This window comes from Podarcis muralis, chromosome 9 (assembly GCF_964188315.1).
Source record: "Podarcis muralis chromosome 9, rPodMur119.hap1.1, whole genome shotgun sequence".
Lineage (NCBI taxonomy): Eukaryota > Metazoa > Chordata > Lepidosauria > Squamata > Lacertidae > Podarcis > Podarcis muralis.
This window is the reverse complement of record NC_135663.1, coordinates 81033840-81055310: the sequence shown is the minus strand read 5'-3', so window position 1 is coordinate 81055310 and position 21471 is coordinate 81033840. Positions and strand designations below refer to the sequence as shown.

The following is a 21471-nucleotide window of genomic DNA, read 5'->3' as shown; positions in this document are numbered from 1 at the left end:
TTTGCCTGTCAAACGTTGTAAAATGACATATTTTTATTTATATATTTCTGTGTTCTTAAAGCCTGCATTTTTTTATAGAAAAGCTTGATATAAATAATCTTAGCTCACGTTGCTGGTTTTCAAGAAGATCCTTTGTTGCTTTCTTCAGCAGGTCTTGGAGCATATTTGATGGTGCTCATCAGGATCCCACCGGGCTAACAACTGCTCTTGAGACTACAGACCTGGTTGGGGTGTTGCACATGTTATACTGCATTCTTTTTCACGGCACAATTGCAGACCTGAGCACGACTAGCCCGAAAGAGAGCTACGCTGAGAACACTGTTCAAGTGGCTCTCAAGAGTTTACGTTTCTTCAACAGTTTTGCAGTTCTTGATCTACCAGCTTTCCAGGTAATATTCTCCACCACTCCTCAATGTACGCACACACTGGGGTGGTTCAGACACCACCACCCCTGACATGGCATGGCGTTACATGGATGAATAGCAAGGAACCTTAAGTAAGCACACTATGTACCTTCAGTCCTACCTAAGATGGCAAATTATGGTTTCTACTTGCCTTGCCATCCAGGATTGGAAACTAGGGTTGGATGGCAGGGGGGAGCACAGGAGCCCAAGGCTCCGGACTGCTCATTGACATAATGCAGCCCACCCCTCACTTGGCATTCAACCTGAACCCCCCCACCCAAATGCTTGAGAACTATTAGACTTCCCCTTGTTACGTATATGTGTTTATACAAAATCCATAGAACTGGAAGCAGGACTTCCTGACACCCACCTCCCCTTTGCTGCCAGACATGTGCATCCTTGAAAAGCTCCTGGAAGTTGCGGGGGGTGGGGCAGGACAGAGTCATGTGTCCTGTGGTTCCCCCTCTTTTTTTAAGAGAGTGCTGCCTAAGCAATTTGGGCAAGCAGCTCTTTTTTCTCAAAAGGTGATGAGCCCAAGTGCAGGACTATGGGCAGCATGAAGATTCAGATAAGCACAAATAATCCCCAAGTTCATAGGTACGTTTTCCATTTATCTTCAGAGTCTAAACAATTGGAAGGCGTCAGGGAGAAGCAGTGCAGGATTCTGAACTGCTATTAAAACTGGTTAAAGAGGAAATACATTGTTTCCTTGAAAAATGACTTTTAACATTTATATACAAACTCTGGTGCCCTCTGGTCTGTTGTTATCAGCGACGGTTAAACATGGACCACTAGAAGATACGGGAACCTGTGTTGGGGAAAACGGACTAAACCCAAGAAGATGTCAGCACGTAATACACTGTAGTAAATGACTCTGAGGCAATCTCCCAGGGACGCCAGTGCAAGGAGCAGTTAAATGAATGCCAGAAAAGTTTTTCCTGCTGCATTCTAGCTAGACGTGGACCCAGCAGCAATACCCTACCCTTACAGAAGGATGGGCAGAAACAGAACATAAGATGACTTCTATCTTTCACAGTCCCATTGCTTACTCAGAAGGCAGGCAGCTGCTCACTTGGTTCTGACTTTGAAGTGAGGTGCTCCTTAGACTGGTGACTAATGGTGTCCTGGTCCTGGGTCACAGGGGGGTTGGCCCTCAAACTTGTTTTGGCTGCCGGGTGGTCAACATTTATGTCTTGCCATTCTCTCAAGTGCCATGATGTTTAAGGGGTTGATGAGCACAGCCAGAAAGATCCCTCTGCCTGAAGCCAAATCCAGAAAGTCAGTGAGTGGTCAAGTTGCTGCACAAGGATACCTGCAGCCTGGAACCTTGTCATGGAAACCATGCTCTCAGACATGGCTCTCGAATTCAGAGCTACACCTGCCACTTTTTGAAAGTACATGTACAGTAGCCCTCTCAGGGCCCAATGGTGGTCAAGCAAGCAAGGTTCCCAACTGTCTTGTATTAGGATTTGGAAGAGATTTGGTGAAATGACCCAGTAATTTGAGGGGAAGGACTTAATAAAATTGTCCAACATGCAACCTTGTTTCTCCAACTCATTTTGATGGCTATTGAACTCAATGGGCCTTACTTCAGAGTCAAGCCTCATCCCACTCGGGGCCACTCAAGCTGTTTTGCTACTAAAAATAAAACAGTAATACCACATTAAATACCTAGCCATTTGCTGTTCTTTCATAATACCCAGTGCAGGGTTCCTCATTTTGCCTAATGGTAAAGATGGCCCTGATTGGGACCGCCAATTTCTGAGGAAATGTTTCTCTGAATCCCAGTTGCTGTGGGCTGTTGCCTTCATGCCCAGTTTTTGAGCTTGTTGGGGACATCTGGCTTAATATTGAATTAGGTGAGACGGTTGTCTGATCCAGCAGAGCTTAAGTTCTTATGAAATTGCGCTAGGAAATGTTTTATCATGGCATATTAATTTGGGCGATGGAAGGTGTATCTTTCTTTTTGAAGCAAATATGGCTGTTGGGGGAGGGAAGGAGGGAGGGGAGAAGACCAGTGGTGGAGCTTCATGCTCTGGCACTGGGGGGCAGAGAGCAGGCGGGGCCGGGGGGGGCGCCTGTGGGGGCAATGCTCACCCAGCGCGGGTGGGCAGCCAGGATGGCACGCTGCCGGGGGGGCGCTCCCCCCGCACTCCTCTTCCTGCGCCAGTGGAGAAGACCCCAGCTTTCTGCTGGATTTTGGCTGGCATGTGTCCACTCTGCCATGTAGGTTAAACACATCTATTTTATGCAAACTCCAAGACAGGGAGCTAAGAACTGTAGATGGCAGATATTTTCCCACAGGCCTATAGGGTTGCTCCATTCAAGCTAGTAGACTTTGATGTTCCTTCCTCATACATCACATTCCCCCTTTGACCTTGTGTCGCTTTTTCTGGCTGACATGTTTATTAAATAGAGGCTGGGGGCTGTGCAGATAAAGTGGGCTTCTCCAGAATAAGCAGGGAGCCCCTTTTCTTCTCCCTCAGCCAACCATCATTTAACACACACACAGACAAAAAAAACCAAGCTAACAGGGATCTTATTCTTTTGATTATACCTTACCAAACAATTATTTAAAAGTACTATCTTTTTGCTTCCAACAGTGTCTCTTGGAACATTCAGTGCCTTCACTATCCTTTGGTATCCTGCTTCTTGTTTCTGAAGAGTGATGTTCTCTTCTCTTACCTTCTTGGACCATTCTCTTGACTAAGCCATATTTTTAACATGCAGCCAAATTTGACACTCAGCAAACCCCTAGCCAGTTCAGAAGAAGCCAGTATAAGCTGCAATTTCAGCTGAATTTGGGGAGTTATTGTTTCATGTATTTTTGTGTTTTTATATTGTAAACCACTCTGACCTTCGGATGAAGGGCAGTATAGCTATTTAATAAATAGTAATAATGTTTATATGTGATATGAGGGTGGCTGTTCAGCACACTCACAAATTAGTAATTAAGCATATATTTTACAGCATTAGTAAAATAAAAAAATATTTCTTCTTTTACTTTTTTACTGAATTTTTTTATTAGAATTATGCTTTCTTGGAAGATACATTGTTAAATTGGTCTGATTAAATTGGGTTTTTAATGCTAACAGAGTGCCAGCAAAGTCATCTCTGCCCTTTTAAAATTAAAATTCACTCTTTATTTACAGTAGTGCATATTAGGAATATCATGCGGTGGGGGGGAGTGAGACATGAATTGAGAGGATACGCTTTGGTTCATTTAACCAAAAAACACAAATCCTAAAGCACTGTATGACTGGTTTATCAAATTTTTACATCCTGAGCATATTACAAATTCTGAGGTAACAAAATGTGCTTTTTCATAGAATTTTGGGTTGGAAGGAACCCCAAGGGTCATCTAGTCCAACCTCCTACACTGCAGGGTTTGGGATGCAAGGTTCTTCCTGAAGTCAGTAGGCACAAGCCAATGGCCAGGTTGCAAAGTCATGTGATTTGTAGCAACACCTCTCTTTGGTTTCATTGGGAATCTGCAAAAAGGTGTAATTTTTCTTTGTTTGTTTTTCAGTCTATCGTGGGCGCTGAAGGACTGTCCCTTGCGTTCCGACACATTATAAGCTCTTTGCTGTGGCACTGTTCCCAGCACCCCTGTGAAGCCCTCTTGCACGAAGTCATTGTGTGCATTGGCTACTTCACTGTAAAGCACCCAGATAATCAGGTAAGGCCATCCATTTGCAGGTTACAGCTCAACTGAGGTTCCCACTCAGAGGAGGCCCTTTTGCCTTTCTTAGAGCAAAAGAGCACAGAGAAGACTTGTCCTAGAGAAGCCACAGCATAGCATCGCCTTTTCTTTAGGGTGCTAGTGAGAACACCCTTACTTGGTAAGCCCCAGAAAAATCAACAGAATGTATTAGAAGTAAACCTGGTTAGAATTTAGTTGTTAAACTGTTTCCCAAAGGATAGAAGATACTAGTACCAACAATACAGGTATTGGTGCACATTGCATTCAGCAGGACTGGGCATTTGGGATTTAATTTAGTGATGGTTCTCAGTCATAAATTTGATCCCAGTTTTTGTCAATATCATTGTTAATGATGCCGTGTTATTTTTCTTACATCAAAGAATGGCGCTTAGAGGGATTCCTTCTTCTTATGAAGGTCGCCTCCAAACCTGCACCTAAATATCACTTGAATTAAACGCTTTGTGTGACAGACTAGGAATTCACTTTCACTTTCTTGTAACTGTGGCTTATACTGGATTTCATGCTTTTTGCAATATTGGAAGGAAACTGCAAGATTTAATGTATTTTTTGAATTAGTCCAAAGATTCTGTTCTACTTTGTAAACCTACCAATATCCCCATTAAAAGAAGAGGAGGCCTTCTTGGTTCCCGAGTGGTCAGGGGACCTGAAATTGGGCAATATCTTTATGAGGACTAAAACATGGTATATAATGGTATATAAATAAATACTGTAATGTAAACCAAAGTGTCAATGAAATTTGAGTCTGGTAAGCAAGACAGGGAGGGTAAGTGAGGAAAAGTTGACTTGATGTTGAAACCACATTGTTGGCACTTGAGGACTCCCCTGAGTGAGTGCTTGAGGGCCCTGCTCTTGCCACTTACCATCTGGCCTGGGGCGGGGCCTGAAGCCTCATAAGGACTGCGTGCTGCTTGCGGCCTGCTGCCCAGGAGGACTCCCCTGAGTGAGTGCTTGAGGGCCCTGCTCTTGCCACTTACCATCTGGCCTGGGGCGGGGCCTGAAGCCTCATAAGGACTGCGTGGTGCTGCTTGCTGCCTGCTGCCCAGGAGGACTCCCCTGAGTGAGTGCTTGAGGGCCCTGCTCTTGCCACTTACCATCTGGCCTGGGGCGGGGCCTGAAGCCTCATAAGGACTGCGTGGTGCTGCTTGCTGCCTGCTGCCCAGGAGGACTCCCCTGAGTGAGTGCTTGAGGGCCCTGCTCTTGCCACTTACCATCTGGCCTGGGGCGGGGCCTGGAGCCTCATAAAGACTGTGTGGTGCTGCTTGCTGCCGCTGCCCAGGAGGACTCCCCTGAGTGAGTGCTTGAGGGCCCTGCTCTTGCCACTTACCATCTGGCCTGGGGCGGGGCCTGAAGCCTCATAAGGACTGCGTGGTGCTGCTTGCTGCCTGCTGCCCAGGAGGACTCCCCTGAGTGAGTGCTTGAGGGCCCTGCTCTTGCCACTTACCATCTGGCCTGGGGCGGGGCCTGGAGCCTCATAAAGACTGTGTGGTGCTGCTTGCTGCCGCTGCCCAGGAGGACTCCCCTGAGTGAGTGCTTGAGGGCCCTGCTCCTTTCTGCCACTTACCACCTGGCCCAGGGCGGGGCCTGACAGGCCTCAGTAGGACAGTTGTTACTGCCGGAGGGGCACAGAGTGTTTTTAAAATGTTTTTAAAAAAAATTCTTTGGATTTTTTGTATATGGGGGGTTGGGGTGGGATGGATGTGTGGTTGGGTTTGGGGAATTATTATTTTTTATTATTTTGATGTTTTTGTAATTTTTACTTTTTTTGTTTGTATTGTTTTATTGGTTTTGTTTGTTTGTTTAAGGTGTTATTTTGTTCTTAGGGGGAGGGGTCAGGGCTGCCGGGGAGTGGGCCCCAGCCCACAAAATGGCTGGGGCATGTTCCACAGGGGGGGATGCACTGGGACAACTGATCTCAGTGATCACGGGTAGGAGGAGGAGTTACGCTAAGACTAGACCATGTCATTACAGAGGGGGCAGGTTTAGTCGTTGTCTGAGGACTATTCCTGCCTCCGGGTCTGGCCCTGACCGGATGGATACTAGAATCAGCAAGGGATACCCACATGACCTGAAGGTGCTGCTGTGCAATGCCAGGTCAATGATTCATAAGACCACTGCCATCCATGACGTGATCATGGATGGAGGACTTGACCTGGCATGTGTAACAGAGACTTGGTTGGATGAAGCAGATGGGCCTGTACTTGCCGCTGCTTGTCCACCAGGTTTCTCTTACGCACAGCAACCCAGGTCATGTGGGCGGGGAGGGGGGGTTGCAGTGATTTTTAGGAAGTCATTAGTCTGCACCAGGCGTCCTATTGGGAAGACCCAGTTCTCTGAGTGCATGTTCTGGAAGTTGGGCAATAGGGGCAGTACAGGATTCCTTTTGGTGTACCGACCTCCCCGCTGCACCAAGGATTCCCTGTCCAAGCTGCTTCAGGTCGTGGCGGATGTTCTCCTGGAGACACCTAGCTTGGTCGTCCTAGGGGATTTTAACATCCATGCCGACACGACCTTACAAGGGGCCGCTCAGGACTTCGTGGAAAGCATGGCCTCCATGGGGCTGTCCCTGAATAAGTCTGGCCCAACCCATAGCCGTGGACATGCCTTGGACCTGGTGTTTACCTCTATGGATGTTGGTGATCTGACACTGAGTAAAAGCGAAACGAAAGAAGTGCCATGGTCAGATCACTTCCTGGTGCAACTGGACTTCTCTGCGACCCATCCCCTCTGCAGGGAGGTGGGACCAATTCGGATGGTCCGCCCCCGCCACTTAATGGATCCAAATGGTTTCCAGAGATGGTAGGGGATGCTTTATCCCATGTTGATGGCCTTTCAGCCGATTCCCTGGTGGCCCGCTGGAATGTGGAGTTAACCAGGGCTATTGAGTGTTTGGCTCCGAAGCGCCCTCTCCGATTGCATGGAGCCCGGACAGCCCCGTGGTTTTCCACGGATCTGAGGGCAATGAAACAATCGTTGAGACGGCTAGAGCGCCGGTGGCGGATAACTCATTCCGAATCTGACCGGACACAGGTTAGAGCTCAACGTCGAGCCTACCAAGTGGCGATAGCGACGGCAAAGAAGAATTTCTTCACCGCCTCTATTGCATCTGCAGAAAACAGCAGCAGGAGACTTTTTCAGGTGGTTCACAATTTAGCGGAACCACCTGCAACATCGGGGCCCAGTACGGGCCACATGTTCTCCTGCAATGATTTTGCAAAGTTTTTTGCAGATAAAATCGCTCAGATTCGGGAAGAAGTAGACTCCACCGTGGGAGCAGGGCCGGGGCGGGAGAGTGCTAGAGTTCTGTCTAGTCAAGTTGAGTGGGATCAATTCCAATTTGTTACTGCCGAGGATGTGGACAGGCTGCTTGGACGAGTGAAACCAACCACCTGTCTCCTGGATCCTTGCCCATCCTGGCTTATAAAAGCTAGCCGGGAAGGACTGGGCGATGGGCTTCGTGGGGTGGTGAATGCTTCCCTCCGTGAGGGAGCCTTCCCAGACCCGCTGAAAGAGGCGGTTATTAAACCGCTTCTTAAAAAACCATCTTTAGATGCGGCCACGATGGCCAATTATCGCCCAGTCTCAAATCTTCCATTCCTGGGCAAGGTGATTGAGCGAGCGGTTGCCGAACAACTCCAGGCACGCCTGGAAGAAGCGGACCATTTGGATCCCTTCCAGTCGGGATTCAGGCCTCATCATGGGACTGAAACTGCCTTGGTCGTACTGGTTGATGATCTCCGGCGGGCTAGGGACAAAGGTGAGAGCTGTTTCCTAGTTCTGCTGGATCTCTCAGCGGCGTTTGATACCATCGACCATAGCATCCTTCTGGACCGTCTTGGGGGGCTGGGAGCTGGGGGCACTGTCATACAGTGGTTCCGCTCCTTCCTCCTGGGCCATGTTCAGAAAGTGGTGTTGGGGGATGAGTGTTCAGACCCCTGGGCTCTCACTTGTGGGGTGCCTCAGGGTTCTGTCCTCTCCCCCATGCTTTTCAACATTTACATGCAGCCGCTGGGAGAGATCATCAGGAGGTTTGGGCTGGGTGTTCATCAGTATGCCTATGATACCCAGCTCTACCTCTCTTTTAAATCAGAACCAGTGAAGGCGGTGAAGGTCCTGCATGAGTGTCTGGAGGCGGTTGGAGGATGGATGGCAGCTAACAGATTGAGGTTGAATCCTGACAAGACAGAAGTACTGTTTTTGGGGGACAGGAGGCGGGCAGGTGTGGAGGATTCCCTGGTCCTGAATGGGGTAACTGTGCCCCTGAAGGACCAGGTGCGCAGCCTGGGAGTCATTTTGGACTCACAGCTGTCCATGGAGCCACAGGTCAAATCTGTGTCCAGGGCAGCTGTTTACCAGCTCCATCTGGTACGTAGGCTGAGACCCTATCTGCCTGCGGACTGTCTCGCCAGAGTGGTGCATGCTCTGGTTATCTCCCGCTTGGACTACTGCAATGCACTCTACGTGGGGCTACCTTTGAAGGTGACCCGGAAACTACAACTAATCCAGAATGCGGCAGCTAGACTGGTGACTGGGGGCGGCCGCCGAGACCATATAACACCGGTCTTGAAAGACCTACATTGGCTCCCAGTACGTTTCCGAGCACAATTCAAAGTGTTGGTGCTGACCTTTAAAGCCCTAAACGGCGTCGGTCCAGTATACCTGAAGGAGCGTCTCCACCCCCATCATTCTGCCCGGACGCTGAGGTCCAGCGCCGAGGGCCTTCTGGCAGTTCCCTCATTGCGAGAAGCAAAGCTACAGGGAACCAGGCAGAGGGCCTTTTCGGTAGTGGCGCCCGCCCTGTGGAACGCCCTTCCAGCAGATGTCAAAGCGATAAACAACTACCTGACATTCAGAAGACATCTTAAGGCAGCCCTGTTCAGGGAAGTTTTTAACGTGTGATTTTATTGTATTTTTGGTTTTTATGGAAGCCGCCCAGAGTGGCTGGGGAGGCCCAGCCAGATGGGCGGGGTATAAATAATAAATTATTATTATTATTATTATAAAATGAAGGGTAAGAGGAGATTTCAGACTTCGTAGACACATGTAGTGCTGCACTGTTAGTTCCCATTTTAAAAAAGAAGTTTATTAGTGTATTAACTCAGAGCAGAATATGGTTTTTGGTTTTGGTGTTGAAGTATTTGGGCATTTTGTTAGCCAATATTTTTCTGTGCTCCTCTCCTCTCCCATTCATTTACATTAGTTCCTCAGCACCTGAATGCTTTTATACTAAATGCATGGTTTGCCTGTAAACATGGAAACAAGTGAATTTTTCCACTTGTGAACCTTACTACAGGATTCCTGAGAACTGCTTTGGTGCTGCAATACCTTTAGCCCAACGTGGAGCAGTGCATGCAATTTGTGTGGGAAGATGGAAAACTGCCATAGACTGAGTCAAGACCATTGGCCCATCTAGCTCAGCTACTCTGACTGGCAGCAGCTCTATATAGGTTCAAGCAGTGGTCTGCCAGCCCTGCCTGCACTCTGACTGCACTGGCTGCCAATTAGTTTCTGGGCCCTAGTCAAAGTGCTGTTTTTTAATTTATAAAGCCTTGGCCCAACTCATAGCCGCGGACATGCCTTAGACTTGGTGTTTACCTCTACGGATGTTGGTGATCTGACATTAACTAAAAGCGAAACAAAAGAAGTGCCATGGTCAGATCACTTCCTGGTGCAACTGGACTTCTCTGCGACCCTTCCCCTCTTCAGGGAGGTGGAACCGATTCGGATTGTCTGCCCCCGCCACTTAATGGATCCAATTGGCTTCCAGAGAGTGGTAGGCGATGTTTTATCCCAAGTTGATGGCCTTTCAGCTGATTCCCTGGTGGCCCGCTGGAATGCGGAGTTAACCAGGGCTATTGACTGTCTGCCTCCGAAGCGCCCTCTCCGATTGCATGGAGCCCAGACAGCCCCGTGGTTTTCCCCAGAGCTGAGGGTGATGAAACAATCGTTGAGACGGCTAGAGCGCCGGTGGCGGAAAACTCATTCTGAATCAGACCGGACACGGGCTAGAGCTCAACATCGAGCCTACCAAGTGGCAATGGCGACAGCGAAGAGGGCCTTCTTCACCGCCTCCATTGCATCTGCAGAAAACAGCAGCAGGAGACTTTTTCAGGTGGTTCGCAATCTATCGGAACCACCTGCACCACCAGGGCCTGGTAAGGACCCCAAGATCTCCTGCAATGCTTTTGCAAAGTTTTTTGCAGATAAAGTCGCTCAGATTCAGAAGGAGGTAGACTCCACCGTGGGAGCAGGGCAAGGGCAGGATAGTGCTAAAGTTCTGTCTAGTCCTGTTACATGGGATCAATTCCAATCTGTTACCTCCGAGGATGTGGACAGGCTGCCTGGACAAGTGAAACCGACCACCTGTCTCCGTGATCCTTGCCCATCCTGGCGAATAAAAGCGAGCCGGGAAGGGCAGGGCGATGGGCTCCGTGGGGTGGTGAATGCCTCCCTCTGTGAGGGAGCCTTCCCAGACCCGCTGAAAGAGGCGGTCATTAAACCGCTTCTTAAAAAAACATCTTTAGACCAAGCCAATTTGGCCAACTATCGCCCAGTCTCAAATTTACCATTCTTGGGCAAGGTGATTGAGCGGGTGGTTGCCAAACAACTCCAAGCACGCCTGGAGGATGCGGACCATTTGGATCCCTTCCAGTCGGGATTCAGGCCTCACCATGGGACTGAAACTGCCTTGGTCGCACTGGTTGATGATCTCCGGCGGGCTAGGGACAAAGGTGAGAGCTGTTTCCTAGTTCTGCTGGATCTCTCAGTGGCCTTTGACACCATCGACCATAACATCCTTCTGGACCGTCTAGAGGGGCTGGGAGCACTGTTATACAGTGGTTCCGCTCCTTTCTCCTGAGTCGTGTCCAGAAAGTGGTGTTGGGGGATGAGTGTTCAGACCCCTGGGCTCTCACTTGTGGGGTGCCTCAGGGTTCCGTCCTCTCCCCCATGCTTTTTAATATCTACATGAAGCCGCTGGGAGAGATCATCAGGGGGTTTGGGCTGGGTGTTCATCAGTATGCAGATGACACCCAGCTCTACCTCTCCTTTAAATCAGAACCAGTGAAGGCGGTGAAGGTCCTGTGTGAGTGCCTGGAGGCGGTTGGAGGATGGATGGCAGCTAACAGATTGAGGTTGAATCCTGACAAGACAGAAGTACTGTTTTTGGGGGACAGGGGGCGGTGGGTGTGGGGGATTCCCTGGTCCTGAATGGGATAACTGTGCCCCTGAAGGACCAGGTGCGCAGCCTGGGAGTCATTTTGGACTCACAGCTGTCCATGGAGGCACAGGTTAATTCTGTGTCCAGGGCAGCTGTCTACCAGCTCCACCTGGTACGCAGGCTAAGACCCTACTTGCCCGCGGACTGTCTTGCCAGAGTGGTGCATGCTCTAGTTATCTCCCGCTTGGACTACTGCAATGCGCTCTACGTGGAGCTACCTTTGAAGGTGACCTGGAAACTGCAATTAATCCAGAATACGGCAGCTAGACTGGTGACTGGGAGCGGCTGCCGGGACCACATAACACCGGTTCTGAGAGATCTGCATTGGCTCCCAGTACGTTTCCGAGCACAATTCAAAGTGTTGGTGCTGACCTTTAAAGCCCTAAACGGCCTCGGTCCTGTATACCTGAAGGAGCATCTCCACCCCCATCATTCAGCCAGTGAGATCCAGTGCCGAGGGCCTTCTGGTGGTTCCCTCATTGCGAGAAGTAAGGTTACAGAGAACCAGGCAGAGGGCCCTTCCAGCAGATGTCAAGGCAATAAACTATTTTAATTTTAAAAGACAACTGAAGGCAGCCCTCTTTAGGGAAGTTTTTAATGTCTGATGCTGTACTGTTTTTAATATTCAGTTGGAAGCCGCCCACAGTAGCTGGGGAAACCCAGCCAAATGGGCGGGGTATATATAATAAATTATTATTATTATTATTATTATTATTATTATTATTATTATTAGGCCCAGGACTGCAATGCTTCAAGATCGCCTCTCCCCATAGGAACCCACCCAGATTCTGTGATCATAATGTGAGGCCCTCCTTCGCGTGCCCCTTCCACAAGAGGTCCAGAAGGTGGCAACACAAGAAGGGGCCTTTTCTGCAGTGGGTCCCCATTGGTGGAGTGATCTCCCCAGGGAGACTCTCTGGGCACCACATCATTGCATATCTTTAGGCACCAGGTGAAAATATTCCTTTTCAACCAAGTCTTGGGCTGTTAATTAATCAATGGCATTTTAAATGTATATTGGGAGGTGGCATTATTATTACTATTATTATATGCATTTTGCGCTTTTGTGTTGTAAACCACCCTGTGACCTTCAGATGAAGGGCAGTATATAAATCAATCAGTAAATAATACCTGGGAATGTGGAGGAATGTACCTGGGAACTTCTCTTTCACCCAGCTCAAGATCTATAGCCCATCGCCATCCTTTTAGCATGACAATCACTAGAAGTTGAGACTCTTTGCCTTCTCTGGCACCAGTCCTTCGGAATGCTGACTCCAGAGCTAAAAGCAGCATTTTGGAATATGGAGCATCATTTAACTCCAGGGAAGCAGGCTCCAGAAACAGGCCTCTGCCCCTCCTTCCACACGCCCTTCTGACCGTATTTTTGTTATGCATTCATGCTGAATTCCCAAGAGGCAGGACTGCGCTCTTTGAATTCCCATTGCAAAATAAAAGTGGCCTGGTTGGCATACAGAAGTGCCAAAATTCCTCTTACAGGTTAACTTTTTTATTTTATTTTTGGCAGAAATTTAGCGACAGATGTGGCTCATTAGAAAGGGCTGGGCCGTGCGAGCGTGCCAGGAACAGCAGACAACAGAGATTCCCAAGACAAGTCCATTCTGTGCTCATCACTGCTGACACTTGTGCCCCGAGGCAAAGGTCTGACCACCTTGCAAGTAGGCACTGTGCCACCATGGCAGATGGCCTTTGTGAGGGCAGCCAAGAGGCAGAGTCTGAGGCTGTGTTTCGTCTCAGAGTGCTAGAGGCTGTATTGCTGCAAGGCTTTGCAGTCTGTATAGCGCGAGGGGCTGAGGCCATGAGCCAGTGTGATGTAAAGACCTGGCAGAGCACAGAGTTCAAATCCCCACTTAGCCATGAAGGTCACTGGATGACCTTGGGCCACTTGCAGTCTCTCAGCGTAACTTACCTCACAGGATCAATGGGGGATTGAATGAGGAGGGGGAGAACCACAGACGCCACCTTGAGCACCTTGAAGGAAAGTTGTGGTATAAATGTAATAGTAAATAAAATAAAGTAGATCCTTAGGTGCTTCATAGCTCCATTTAAGAAGCTAAACAGATCTGGGCCTTGCTAGTGTCTGGATGGGAAGCTTCTCTTTTCTGATGTTTCGGCAGCATTGGGGCAATAAGGGCAAGATGCAGATTTAAAACAATCACTTGGTTACTCCATCTATGGTTGGTTATAAGAGCTGCATGGACATATGTTGTCATGTTTTGGAAAACTGTGCCCCCTTTGCAGAGATTTTTGTTGTGTGAACTTCTCACCCTCAGTAGACATGTATGTATTTTAATTATTTTTATTTATGTACAGCCCTTAATCAGAGGATCACGGTTTACAGGTAGATGTATAGTTCCATATATATTTATTAATAGAGGTCTGGATTTGATTGTTTCCTCAGTAGCCTTGAGCACATTTCAGAGTGGGAAGGCAGATTTGGGAGGGGGGATTTTAGCAGCGCTTTCTTTTTTAGAGTGCCAATCCTTTCTCCCTTTTTTGGCCAAGGCTCTGAAAAGGACTCTGAGCATCCTCCTCCCCTTCTTCCTTACTCATCGCCTTAAAGGGGTCAGAAGACCAAGTCCTCCCCCTCCCTAGTGGAACATGGGAAGCTGCCTCACCACTGGGCCAGCTGGCTCAGGATTAGCTACTCTGATTGCCCACAGCTCTCCAAAGTTTCAGACAGAGGCCTTTCTCAGCCCTGCCTGGGGATGCCAGAGACTACCCTGGGACCTTCTGCATGCAAAACATGTACTATCCCCCCGCCCTGCTCCAACTATGGAGGGCAGCTCATAGCAGATTCTGAGCCCCAAAACTATGCACGCTTGTGCGCGCACACACACACACTGATGCACACATAGTTGTTTCAGAGAGAAAGGGAAGGTTCAGCCTCTGTTTGCCCCCAAGTCAGCTGTTTGGTGGCCAGGATTTCCTCCGCATTCTTCACACTGCCACCTGCAAATCTGGCAGAATCCCCACACTTTATTAGCCACCATTAATTCTGTTGGCTTAACAGGTCCCACGATACCATGGATGGGTGTACAAGTGAAACCGGAGTAATAAGAGTAATGCTCCTGCCTTTGGGTAAGCCAATCAGGGGCTTACTGTGGGATTACAGTTTCTAATTCAAAATGTTGTCTTTAATTAACAACCCTCTTGCAACTTGTGGCACTTTTGGTTTTTCCTTGCTATCTGATCTAATTAATGAACACAATTAGTATGTGCTATCAACTGTTGAACTCATTTGCATTTTATATTGAATGTGGTCTGATAATTAAATTAACATGAATGACAGATGAGCTGGCTTCCCCCACATTACTGTACTGGGAATTTTAAAAGAAAAAAGCCTTTGCATATCCATTACAAATATTTTGTAATTGGGCAAATCTTTGCAGATTGAAGTACTTGGACACATGAACTTGCATGACGGGATGCAAATGTGGTTGGCACGGTTCATTTGTCCCACAATGCCCCAAATCATAAATCCGACAACATAGTCCTTCAACATAAAACATCCGCCTTGTGTTTTACTCTTTTTTGTCAGCCTTACAGCTCCAAGACTCTGGAAATGCAATGCACAAATGTTATTGTTCTGAATTGTGTATTTGATACAGACTGACTCAGAATTAGTGGCTTGGGAAAAGATTTTAAACTACATTTCTCTAAATTTAAAATATTGATTGGAAAACAATCTTTTGGAACGAATGTGAATAAATATTCAGAATAATTTGCTGTTAGATTTAATGAGCAGTTCAGTGCAGAACTGCAATGGAACACTTTGGGCATCATCAGCACATCTGATGGAAGCATTTCGTTAAGAGAGACCTCATCATATCTCATTTATACCCAAAACTGGGTGGGATCATAAAGTTACTTTCTTGGGATCCAACCTCCCGTGTTTACACTACTGTTGTAAAAGATGCTCACAGAACGGGATGCATTTTGGTTACGTTTTAGACATTTACAAGGTACTAAGTAACTGAAAATTGAATTTTATGTGAAATGGGCATACTCTTGTTTCTTTAAACAAACAAACACTAAAATCAGCTGGTGCATAAATAACTTTAATGGCAGATAGATTCAGGTAGGTAGCCGTGTTGGTCTGACGCAGTAGAAATATATTTTAAAACTTTTTTTAAAATTGTCCAGTAGCACCTTAGAGACCAACTAAGTTTGTTCCTGGTATGAGCTTTCGTGTGCATGCAAACTTAGTTGGTCTCTAAGGTGCTACTGGACAACTTTTTTATATATTTAATGGTGGAGGTGGTGATGTAAACTCATACCTTCATTGGATCATATTTTCTTCCATTAGCTGTAGTCTTATTCTGCAGGATATAACTAATAATCACTCTGGCCTACTAGTTGCCTTTCAGAAGAAAGTGGCGATTGCCAATAGCAACAGTTAGGCAATGTAAAAAAAACCAGTCTTTTTTAGGCATACAGTGGCACCTCGGTATACGAACTTAGTCCGTTCCGGAAGTCCGTTCTTAAACTGAAACTGTTCTTAAACCGAGGCGCGCTTTCCCTAATGAGGCCTCCTGCCGCCAGTGCCCTTCCACTGTTCGGATTCCGTTCTTAGACTGAGGTAAAGTTCTCAAACCAAGAGGCTATTTCCGGTTTTGCAGTGTTTGTAAACAAAATCATTCTTAAACCGGACTGTTCTTAAACTGAGGTACCACTGTAATTCCATTGAATATGTCATTTCTTGTGAGGCAAGATGATAAACCTTAAACACTAGAGTTTTTACAACTAAATAGCTTAATTTAGGCAGTGGATCCCATTCGGTGGTCTGTGGACCCCGGGGAATCTGCACAGCCCACCCAGGGGATCTGTGGCACCATTCACATAACAAAAACTACCATAGAGATACCAGAATTTTCAAAAGTTTGGAGTCCATAATCCTGCCTTTACTTGCTAGGCCTGTAACCAAGCCTGTCATTCCTTTCCCTTCAAGGCAATCCTGACATCAAACAGTAATTTTAAAAAAAGTCAGCCCTGACATGATGATGAGAGCCGCCTTCTGTTCTGACCCATGCGACAGCTTTATAGGCTGTAAATCTTCGGCTTTCTCTCTGAGTATAGTGGATTCAGCAAGGCAGAAAAACTGACTTGCTCTGTGTTTAGGATATTCTAATCCAACAGATCTCAGAAAGCCAGGGATTTTTTCCAGCCAGAACTCACTGGACCTCAGTTCCGGCCCCTCTCAGGTGGCGCCATTGCCATTCAAGAGAACAAGGGAGGTGTTCATTGTGAGTTCCAGCACTTCTTTTTCTAGAAAAATAACATTGCAGAAAGCTATATTATGAATTTTCAGAGACAATGGATGGACATATCCACCATTTGGGGGGTTTTTTTCTGATAGTGATTTCAGTCCGCATTCACTGAATTTGTATATTTATCTACAGTGATTGGAAAAGGTATTTGATCCCCTGCTAAATTTGCCCGTTTGCCCTCTGACAAAGAAATGACCAGTCCATAATTTTAATGGTAGGTTTATTGTAGCTGTGAGAGTCGGAATAACAACAGGAAAACCCTCAGAAACCCAGAAGACAAAAGTCAGAGATTGATGTGCATTATAATGAGTGAAATAAGTATTTGATCCCCTATCAACCAGCCAGATGTCAGGCTACCTGGTATCTTCACTGTATGTAATGAGCTAAGATTAGAAACTCCTGCTGTAAGGGAGAGGTCTTACCTGTAAGCCCAGCTCATTACTGTACCTGTACAAAAGACACCTGTCAACAGAAGCAATCAATCCAGCAGATTCCAAAGTAGCCACCATGACCAAAACCAAAGAGCTGTCCAAGGACGTCAGGGACAAGATTGTAGACCTGCACAAGGCTGGACTGGGCTACAAGACTATTGCCAAGCAGCTTGGTGAGAAGGTATCAACAGTTGGTGCAATAATTCGCAAATGGAATAAACACAAAATAACTGTCAGCCTCCCTCAGTCTGTGGCTCCATGCAAGATCTCATCTCGTGGAGTTGCAATGTTCAGGAGAATGGTGATGAAGCAGCCCAGAACACAGGGGGAACATGTCAATGATCTCAGGGCAGCTGGGACCATAGTCACCATGAAAACAGTTGGTAACACACTACGCCGTGAAGGACTGAGATCTTGCAGAGCCCGCAAGGTCCCCTTGCTCAAGACAGCACACGTACAGGCCCGTCTACAGTTTGCCGATGCACATCTGAATGACCCAGAGGAGAATTGGGTGAAAGTGTTGTGGTCAGATGAGACCAAAATCGAGCTCTTTGGCATCAACTCAACTCGCCGTGTTTAGAGGAGGAGGAACACTGCCTACGACCCAAAGAACACCATCCCCACTGTCAAACACGGAGGGGGACATATTATGCTTTGGGGGTGTTTTTCTGCTAAGGGGACAGGACACCTTCACCACATTGAAGGGAGGATGCACAGGACCATGTATCATCAAATCTTGGGTGAGCACCTCCTTCCCTCAGCCAAGGCATTGAAAATGGGTCAAGGATGGGTATTCCAGCATGACAATGATCCAAAACAAAGGAGTAGCTCAAGAAGAAGCACATTAAGGTCCTGGAGCGGCCTAGCCAGTCTTCAGACCTTAATCCCATCGAAAATCTGTGGAGGGAGCTGAAGGTTTGAGTAGCTACACATCAGCCTCGAAATCTTACTGACTTGGAGAGGATCTGCAAAGAGGAGTGGGACAAAATACCTCCTGAGATGTGTGCAAACCTGGTGGCCACCTACAAGAAACATCTGACCTCTGTAACTGCCAACAAGGGTTTTGCCACCAAGTACTAAGTCATCTTTTGCAAAGGGATCAGATACTTATTTCACTCATTATAATGCACATCAATCTCTGACTTTTGTCTTCTGGGTTTCTGGGGGTTTACCTGTTGTTATTATGACTCTCACAGCTACAATAAACCTACCATTAAAATTATGGACTGGGCATTTCTTTGTCAGAGGGCAAACGGGCAAATTTAGCAGGGGATCAAATACTTTCCCCCCTCACTGTAGCTCTCATTAATTCCTATGTGGTTAGAGGCTAAGTGAGGTCTTCCCCAACAGCCTAGTTAGAACCATTTGGCTCCTCCCTTTCCAGGGTTGTCTCCATTCACCGCCATTCTTCATGGCTGAATCAGAAGCAGAAATGAGACACTGAAGCCTTCTCTGTTGACCTGGTTGGGGCCAGTTGCCATTTTGACCCTCCCCTCCCAAACCTATCTCCTGTATTGTCCATTCCATCAGATCCTTTTGTGACCATGTGGAAGAACTGTTCTTGGAATTACTCATTTTCCTATCCACACTCTGTTCTCCTTTTAAAAAATAGTCTCTTTGTTTGCATGGCATGTATTTTTAAAAATTGTATATTTTTATTACACCTGCTGTCTGAATTCAAAAAGCTTAAGGAGCTACTAGGTGAGATCCCGTGGTCAGAAATACTCAAAGAGAAGGGAGTCCAAGATGGATGGAAGTTTTGAAATATTGAAGGTCCAAATGCAGACAATTCCAACAAAAAAGAAAACGAATCTATTTCACTAGTGAAATCACTAGGGCACTGAAAACTCTGCTCACTCATGTTTAAGCAGCTCACAGAAAGAATATGCTGTGTGACTACATGGTACAATTAAAGATAGGCTAATGCCAGAAAATAATTCATCCTAATCGTCTCTGAAAAGAGTGGTGAAAGCTGTACTGGGATGCAATCTCAAAAATGATAGAATGATCTCGATATGAATCCAAGGCAGACCTTTTAACATCACAGTAATCCAAGTAATCCAACTACTGGTGCTGAAGAAACTGAAATTGACCAATTCTATGAAGACTTACAACACCTTATAGAATTGACACCAAAGAAGGATGTTCTTCTCATTACAGGGGATTGGAATGCTAAAGTAGGGAATCAAGAGATAAAAGGAACAACTGGCAAGTTTGGTCTTGGAGTTCAAAACGAAGCAGGGCAAAGGCTAATAGAGTTCTGCCAAGAGAACAAGCTGGTCATCACAAACACGCTTTTCCAACAACACAAGAGACGACTCTACACATGGACATCACCAGATGGGCAGCATCGAAATCAGATTGATTATATTCTCTGCAGCTAAAGATGGAGAAGCTCTATACAGGTATCAAAAACAAGACCTGGAGCCGACTGTGGCTCAAATCATCAGCTTCTTATAGGAACATTCAAGCTTAAATTGAAGAAAGTAGGAAAAACCACTGGGCTGGTAAGATACAATCTAAGTCAAATCCCTTATGAATACACAGTGGAAGTGAGGAACAGGTTTAAGGATTTAGATTTGGTGGACAGAGTGCCTGAAGAACTATGGATGGAGGCTCTTAACATTATACAGGAGGCAGCAACGAAAACCATCCCAATGAAAAGGAAATGCAAGAAAGCAAAGTGGTTTTCCATCGAGGCCTTACAAATAGCGGGGGAGATAAGGCAAGCAAAATGCGAGGGAGATAGTGAAATATACAAGAAATTGAATGCAGATTTCCAAAAAATAGCAAGGAGAGACAAGAAGGCCTTCTTAAACGATCAATGCAAACAAATAGAGGAAAACAACAGAATGGGAAGAACCAGAGATCTGTTCAAGAAAATTGGAGATATGAAAGGAACATTTCGTACAAAGATTACCATAATAAAGGACAAAAGTGGTAAGAACCTAACAGAAGCAGAAGACATCAATAAGATGTGGCAAGAACACACAGAGGAATTATACCAGAAAGATATGGATGGCTCGTACACCCCAGATAGTGTGGTTGCTGACCTTGAGCCAGACATCCTGGAGAGTGAAGTCAAATGGGCCTTAGAAAGCACTGCAAATAACAAGGCCAGTGGAAGTGATGGTATTCCAGCTGAGCGATTTAAAATTTTAAAAGACGATGCTGTTAAGGTGCTACATTCAATATGCCAGCAAATTTGGAAAACTCAGCAGTGGCCAGAGGATTGGAGAAGATCAGTCTACATCCCAATTCCAAAGAGTGCTCCAACTACCGCACAATTGCACTCATTTCACACGCTAGCAAGGTTATGCTTAAAATTCTACAAGGCAGGCTTAAGCAGTATGTGGACCGAGAACTCCCAGAAGTGCAAGCTGGATTTAGAAGAGGCAGAGGAACCAGAGACCAAATTGCAAACATGCGCTGGATTATGGAGAAAGCTAGAGAGTTCCAGAAAGAACTTCTGCTTCATTGACTATGCAAAAGCCTTTGACTGTGTCAACCACAGCAAACTATGGCAAGTTCTTAAATAAATGGAAGTGCCTGATCACCTCATCTGTCTCCTGAGAAATCTCTATGTGGGACAAGAAGCTACAGTTAGAACTGGATATGGAACAACTGATTGGTTCAAAATTGGAAAGGAGTACGACAAGGCTGTATATTGTCCCCCTGCTTATTTAACTTATATGCAGAATTCATCATGCGAAAGGCTGGGCTGGATGAATCCCAAGCCGGAATTAAGATCGCCGGAAGAAATATCAACAACCTCAGATATGCAGATGACACAACCTTGATGGCAGAAAGTGAGGAGGAATTAAAGAACCTTTTAATGAGGGTGAAAGAGGAGAGCGCAAAATATGGTCTGAAGCTCAATATTAAAAAAACTAAGATCATGGCCACTGGGCCCATCACCTCCTGGCAAATAGAAGGGGAAGAAATGGAGGCAGTGAGAGATTTTACTTTCTTGGGCTCCATGATCACTGCAGATGGTGACAGCAGCCACAAAATTAAAATACGCCTGCTTCTTGGGAGAAAAGCAATGACAAACCTAGACAGCATCTTAAAAAGCAGAGACATCACCTTGCCAACAAAGGTCCGTATAGTTAAAGCCATGGTTTTCCCAGTAGTGATGTATGGAAGTGAGAGCTGGACCATAAAGAAGGCTGATCGCTGAAGAATTGATGCTTTTGAATTCTGGTGCTGGAGGAGACTCTTGAGAGTCCCATGGACTGCAAGAAGATCCAACCTCTCCATTCTGAAGGAAATCAGCCCTGAGTGCTCACTGGAAGGACAGATCCTGAAGCTGAGGCTCCAAGACTTTGGCCACCTCATGAGAAGAGAAGACTCCCTGGAAAAGACCCTGATGTTGGGAAAGATGGAGGGCGCAAGGAGAAGGGGACGA

At 46.6% G+C, this 21471-nt stretch overlaps 1 protein-coding gene across 8 annotated transcripts in view; it reads left to right on the top strand.

Moving 5' to 3' along the window:
- SCAPER (S-phase cyclin A associated protein in the ER) overlaps positions 1–21471 on the top strand; it is a 203665-nt gene that overhangs the window by 162999 nt on the left and 19195 nt on the right. For 6 of the 8 annotated variants that reach the window (XM_028744780.2, XM_028744777.2, XM_028744783.2 and 3 more), the window contains 2 exons: positions 149–389; positions 3934–4083. In XM_028744780.2, the coding sequence (XP_028600613.2) occupies positions 149–389; positions 3934–4083 (391 nt within the window). The remainder of the gene's footprint in view (positions 1–148; positions 390–3933; positions 4084–21471) is intronic. The other 2 variants (XM_028744781.2, XM_028744779.2) reach the window with 1 other exon arrangement.